The sequence below is a fragment of the Emys orbicularis genome, chromosome 24 (assembly GCF_028017835.1).
Source record: "Emys orbicularis isolate rEmyOrb1 chromosome 24, rEmyOrb1.hap1, whole genome shotgun sequence".
NCBI classification, from domain to species: Eukaryota; Metazoa; Chordata; order Testudines; family Emydidae; genus Emys; species Emys orbicularis.
The window spans coordinates 15,444,751-15,451,336 of NC_088706.1; the positions used below are offsets into that span (position 1 = coordinate 15,444,751).

Consider the following 6,586-nt stretch of genomic DNA (forward strand, 5'->3'; position numbering starts at 1 on the left):
GCAGGAGCCTGCCCGTGGCAAGGCCTGGTCCCAGCCATGGGTGCAGAGGGGAGTTCTCAGCAGTCAGCGAGGGGTTAACGCTCCCCAGGGGAGCCGTTGGTTAGTTCGGGAACTTGGGCGGTTACTCGCGCAGAACAATGCTGCCAATGTGCGGCAGTTTCATCATCTAGAGCCGACACCTGCTGAGGAGCCGCGGTAGCCGGAGGCGTGGGAATTGCACCCGGGGCCGAGGCAGCAAGTCCACTGGGTGCTGGGGGTGGCAGCCCAGAGCGAAGCCCAGGGAAGGGAGGTTATACTGAGGGGAGTCTCCACCAGCTCCCCATAGTGGATGGGATCAGCCCAAGATCAGAGGGGGGCAGGGCAGCTGGCAGCCAGTACGGGAGGGTACGAGGCACCAGCTCTGGAATTTGTGCCTCTGGCTAGAATGAAGCAACCCCAGAGCAAAGGAGCCACCTGCATTAGCACTTTCAGCCCCCTGGCCCCTCACCTGCTGGGATCAGGGTCGGGGCTAGCGGGGATCACGGGAAGTGCTCCTGTAGATGCAGCCGGGGGCTCGGGGATCGGAAGTGGCATGGGGGAGCCATCTCTCTGTAAATGGCTGGGCCAAGCCTGCCCCTGTCCCAGCACATGGAGCATTCGCTCTCAGGGCCACCTGGATGGGAAGGGACTGCTCCCCCGGCCTGTGAGGAGCGAGTCCAGCTCCCAGCGGGCTGCTGTCCACATCAGAAGAAACAAGGGCCCTGATCAGCACTCCCCAGAACAGTCAAGGGCTGCATGAGCCTCAGGCACTGTCGCCCCAGGAAGGGGGCCCCGTCAGAGCAAGGCTGGATGGCTGTGCAGAGCGGGAATCTGCCCCAGGCGCTCTGCGCAGCCAGGGTTTTGCTCTGTTTGGCAGTGACCGAACCGGAAGGGACCCGGGCCGCTAGCGGACAGAGGAGCGCACCACGGCCTGCTCTTTTCACTGAGAAGTTTATTTGGTTCCATCATCACCGCGATGTCTTATAAATATACAAAACCAGGATCCTTCTGTAGCACTAACCCCAATAACTTAGCAATAAATAAGGGGAGGGTATAAATAAATCCCTACTAAAGTGCACATTTTGCTCAGACTCTTAGGTGGCATGAGCCCCCAGGGAGCAGCCCTGCGGAAACCTGCCTCTGGGGTTTATCCGTCTACGGGGGGAAGAACCCACCTCCCCAGGCACCTAGGGAGGAGGGGGCTAAGTGACCATGGTGCAGCCGGAACAGGACCCTGCTGGGACTGGCAGGCCCTGCTCTTGGTGACTGTGCTGCACCCAACAAGGCTGCAGGGACTCTGGCCACACTAGTGTCCCCCGAGCCACATCCAGCCAGTTCCAAGCTGCACAGGGTGCAGGGGAGAGGAGACGCGAACAGGCCTGTTGGCTGGGGTCTGAACTAGCCGCTGGCAGGAGGGGCGCGTGGGTCAATGCAGTGGGCCTTGGCTGCCAGGGGTCTGACTGTAAACGCGCCCATGCCATTGCGCCCAGGGGAACTTTGCATCAGACGGCAGGTCTTTAAGAAGCACGTCAGTGGCTGCCTCGCTCGGCTCTGCCATGAGACTAGCTGGGCCAGCGGCGTTTGGTAACGGGGCTCCTGCGTGCGCTCTCAGGCACAGTGACACTTGGTGACGATCATGTCTTCGAAGAGCGTGGAGACGAGTCTCCCGTCGCTGTTGTAGTGCATGAGCACCATGGGGTCGTAGCCAGCGGGCACGCAGCAGGGGGCAGGCGTCTCTTTGGACAGGGTGTGCATTCGGGCTTTGATCTGGGCGTGCATGCTGGCCGGCTTGTAGTTGTGAGGGCAAGACCCGTCACAGAACTTCATGTAGTAGCTGTTCGGGGCGATCACCCAGTCGGACCAGCCGATGTCTTGGAAAGACACTTTGAGGGACTTGAGGCAACATTTCCCATCACTCTTTCTGCATTCCTCCTCTAGCGCCCTGGCTTTCCTCGGCCTGGAGCCCAGGTGCTCCTGGGTTTCCACCTCTAGGTTCAGCGTCTCAGCCCCCTGGCTGGTTCGGTTGGTGGCCAGAAAGGCAGAAATGTCTGCAGCAAATACCAGCTGCAGATGGAGCCTTTGCTCCGCGCTCGCTGCCCAATGCCGGACAGCGGCCCCCAGGTCGAGGCTCAGGGTCGTGGCATCGAGGACGTAGGAATGCAGGAGTTTGGGGTGCCCGTTGCGCTGCCCAGGTTCCGGCAGCTGGTAGAGCTCTACTCGAGACGGCCAGGAGGCATTGAGTCTGGAGACAGCCTGAGTGCTGAAAGATTTCTCGAAGAGTCTCAGCTCAGCCCTCATCACGCTGAGCTCCTGGTGGAAGGCCTCGGTCCGGGACACCACGAGATTGTAGCAGGAGCTGCCAGCAGCGGCTTCCGTCCGGCGCTCCACTGCAGAGAGAGGAGGCAGCGAAGGGTTAATAGGGGCTGCTTTTCCACATCGCCACTTTCTGGTCCTGCTACGAACTGCCCACCCCGGCACGAGCCAGCATCTCAGATTCCCCCCGGCATTTGAGGCAGCACGTGCAATGTGACACGTGTGTTATCCTCGTGTGCCGCACATGTACACGTGTATGTACCAGCCCTTCCGTGGCTGTGCACTGTTCAGAGTGAGGATTGCCCACCTCCGCTCCAGGGGCACGACTGCCATGTGCTCGCTGTACCACTGTGGGGAGGCCCCTCTCTACAGGCCCCGTCTGTGCACACCCAGAGCTTCCCTAAGCCACCCGGTCTGGGGCTCCCCATGTGCCCAGCTCCAGGATATTAATAGCTGGGTCCTCACAGCACTCCCGGGCGATCCCCATTTCATAGCTGGGGAAACTGAGGCAGAAAGTCGGGGACTTGCCCCAGGGCACACAGGCAGTCTGTGGCAGAGCAGGGCTGGGTCTCCCGAATGCCAGTCCAGTGCGTTAGCCCCGTGTTATCACAAGCCCCAGGTAAAAGTTATGGCCTCACCCTCCATGAAGCAAACATGGTTAGAAATCCCCCCCCCCCCAACAAAACGTCCATGCTAGGCAAGGAACAGACAGAAGCCTCCCCCCAGCACTGACTCTGCCCAAGTGTTATAACAACTCCCAGGTCCCGGGCAAACCTCAACTCTGCATAACGCCCCCCCGCCCCCCTCCCATTAACCCGCCCGTGTCCTCTGAACACGCAGCCAGTTCCGCTGGGCCAGGCAGGCCCCGTCTGCCCCTGCCCCCCACTCAGCCTCAGCCAAGCAGAGCTGCAGCGTTGCTGTTAAGACTGACGATTAAAGGCTTTGATACAAGAGCAAAAACATACCCAGCAGCAGCGACACCAAAGGGTCTGCGGCTGCCCCCGGCCGAACGCGCCCAGCTCCCCGGGCTCTGCTCGAACCGCTGGACCATCACTCAGGGGGACCCGCTTTAACCCTTGCCAGTGGCCTCTGCATCCTAGAGACAGGGCAGCGCGGGGCGACGCTTGGTGTGCCAGAGAGTCAACAGGAGGCCCGGGCACCACTTGGAGCCCAGAAGCCGCGGCGGGACGGGGTGTTTGCCGGCTGGCTGTGTGGGGAGGAGTCCTCGAGCAATGTCCCTGGCCATGCATGGGAGTCAGAGGCGCTCAGCACTTCTGGGATCAGGCCAAGGGTCCAGAGCCAGTTGGCAGACCTGGGAACACACTCCAGGAGCCCTGACCCCGCCCTGTGCAGTAACTGTGGGACCATCCCACGCAGTGCTGGGGAATGGGCCTTTCAGCCCCTCCCTCCCAGGGGGCCTCTAACCCTGTCCCACACCGGCATGCAGACGGGGCGGGGGCAGGGAGAGCACATAACCTGACCCAGCCATGGGAGAGGTTTGCAAACCCTGGTCCCTTCACTTTCCCCTGCCCCAGCTCACTTTTCCTGGCCTGGGAGCATCGCCAGCCTTGGCCAGACAAAACCCAGGAGTCGGTGCCCAAATCAGGGGGTTAATAATGGCTGCTGGAGGCTTTTCATTCGCCTTCCTGCTTCAGGCCCCTGGGCTCCTCTCCGGTCCCAGCCTCCCTCCATCACGCTCGGGTCCCGGGCCCACTGGGCTGCTAGAAACCAGCTCCCTTTTCGCTGATACACGAAAGCCGAGATTTTCATGAAGCCACTTGCCTCCAGGAGCTGGGGCTGTAAATAAGCCAAGTATCATAAGAGTGAAGCCAGGGGCAGAAGTGGGACCTGAAACAGTCTAGGAAGTGCCCCATCTCGGCACCTTTCTGTTCCCCAGGGCCGTGGGAAGGGCCCAGAGGCAAGGTAGAGCCCAGGGCAAGAGACTTGCTGCTTCTAGGCCAGAGGTCCTGACAATCTTTGGGGAACCAGCTGAACTTGCAGGTGCTTTTGGGACCCAAACATCCAGCTTCAGCCCTGACTAATGGGCTACTGGAGAGCCAGGCCCAAGCCACTTCTGGCTAGTTTGAATTAGCAAAGTAAGGGGCTGCAAAGCCCCCGTGCCAGAGCTGCCGGCCGGACCCCGCTCTGCAGGAGCTGGCTGGTGTCAGCATGGAGCACGCGGAGCCGAAGGAAGACCTGATTCTGAAAAGGCTTTGAAGCGGCTGCTTCCATGTGAATCTGCCCCAGCCATTCTACCACGGCTCAGACCTGGGAGCACTTTGCCAAGGAAAACGGGCAGAGGGCAGAGACCCCCTCCCCAGCCAGGAGGTCCGGCTAAGGGAAGGGGACATGCTCTGGCAGCTGGGTTCCAGGGCTGCCTGACCACCCGGAGCCCTGCGAGGAAGAGGGATCCCCGCGACTCCTGTGCGCTCCCTCCAGGCACCTGGAAAAACAAGGATTGGGCAAAGTCCCATTTGTCCCTTTCTGAAGGTCAGCACGGGCCGAGGGCCCCACAGCTCCCGGCTTACAGTCCCTACGCCCACCACGCACCCGGCCGCCACCGCCCGCGCAGGAGCAAAGCACTCCCCCTGGGGAAGGTGCTCCCCAGCCTTCGCCATGGGCAGACCCCCAGCCCCCGCGCAGGGCGCTGCACAAACACACAAGGGGAGACAATCCCTGCCCCAGAGAGCAGCGTGAGGGACCTCAGGAGGAATCCACTCCCACGATTGCACAGGTCAGCGCAAGCACAAATCGACGGCTCCACGTTCCTACAACATTCTCCTTAAGCTAATACATAAATAAATAAATAAATATTGCTGCCCCGGCCCCCGCCGGCCCCGGCCTGCCCAAGCAGCAGGAGTTGGCCAGTTGCTGCAGCTGGTGTGTGCCTGGCGCAGCACTCACGGCTCCCGTCTCCCACGTGTGGGTCTACCGGCACTGAGACGCCAGTGTCAGGAGGTCTAAGGGGCCGGCTGAGCAAGGGGGTCTCAACCTCACCTTGGCTCTGCACTGGGCCAGTCCAACACCAAGCCCCCACTGCCCAGCTTTGCTGGACCCCAGACTGGCCAGCTGGGAACAACGCAGCCCTCTCCCTAGCTCCGGGGGCACCACAGGCGGGTTCCTCTGCGTTCCCAGGGCCGGGGCAGCATTTTCAAGAGCGCCTCAGGAGTGGAGTCAAGGGGACGTGGGCTTCTAGGTCAGGGCAGCACCTTTGAAAGTTTCTCCTCAGCTGCTCAGAGAGAAAGTGAAACCGGAGGCACAGCCCAGGCGCCCGTGGACACGCTCGGCTCTCAGAGAACCAGAGGTTAGCAGGGACTGCCAGGGGCAGCCAGGCCAACCCCCTGCCAAGATACAGGAGTTGTTGGGTCGCACCCCTCCAGTCCCCGTTGGAAACCTCCAGTGAAGGAGTTTCCCCGACTTCCCCAGGGTCTGCGCCATTGTCCCACTGCTCCGACAGCCAGGACATTTTCCCTCTCGGTTGGTTTCACTTACGCTTTGGAGTCAGGAGGTGAAGCGTCCTGGGCGGGGCTGCCGTCCCCCTCATCTGGCTGAGTTTCTCTCTGTAGAGCTGGCGTGCTCTCCTCATCCCGTCCTGGTCCAGCCTCTGCCGGAGCATGGGGGGCTCCTGCAGCCCCAGCCGGTCCAGGATGCCCCTTTGGATTGTTTCGAGTTGACGCCTGTTCTCGGCCCACCCGTGCGGCCGCGGTTCCACGCCGGAGAGGAGCAGCAGCAGGCAGGTGGCGGTGTACCTGAAGTCCTGCATTGAGCTCCGCATTGTGCAATAGGACAGGCAGTGGAAGCGGCACCGAGGTTGTGCAATTTCTGTCTATATTTATAGCACACTCTGGACATGCAGCTTTCATCAGTGTCTGTGAGGGAAATGAATGAAATGGACCAGACCTAGCTTTATACTGAGCTGAACCTTGCCCGCCCTCCACATCCCTCCACTCCCCCCCCCACTCACTCGCTGCCTTACGTCACTGCGTGAGGCAGTAAACACAGATACAGCAGGAATCGCTCCTGTCCCCTGGCCTGGGGAAGCTCAGCCCTGGTGGAAGAGCCGCCCTCCCAGCCAAGGGCGCTCGGCTGACATTTTATGAGAGAGCGCTGAGGCCTGGTGATTTGTGGTGTGTTTTGCAGCTATGGAGACGGCAGCAAAGCTTTAGAACCAAGAGACGCTTTTCCATGGCCGGCTCTTGGAACTAAGCATTTGCCTTCCATGTCCCCTTCCCTCCACTGACCTTGGTGGGTTAGC

At 61.0% G+C, this 6,586-nt stretch overlaps 1 protein-coding gene across 1 annotated transcript; it reads right to left on the reverse strand.

The window, feature by feature from the left end:
* Positions 1-1,626: 1,626 nt before the first annotated feature.
* Positions 1,627-6,106, reverse strand: GDF15 (growth differentiation factor 15). The gene is made up of 2 exons (XM_065422423.1): positions 5,824-6,106; positions 1,627-2,405 (listed from the first exon to the last, which is right to left on the reverse strand). The coding sequence occupies exons 1-2, from the start codon at positions 6,104-6,106 to the stop codon at positions 1,627-1,629; spliced, it is 1,062 nt and encodes a 353-aa protein (XP_065278495.1).
* Positions 6,107-6,586: the final 480 nt, after the last annotated feature.

Excerpts from the sequence above, each read along its gene's own strand:
- GDF15 (XM_065422423.1), bottom strand. The coding sequence starts at position 6,106 with ATGCGGAGCTCAATGCAGGACTTCAGGTACACCGCCACCTGCCTGCTG. Across the intron at positions 2,406-5,823 it reads TCACCTCCTGACTCCAAAGC|TGGAGCGCCGGACGGAAGCC; the intron begins GTAAGTGAAACC and ends CTCTCTCTGCAG.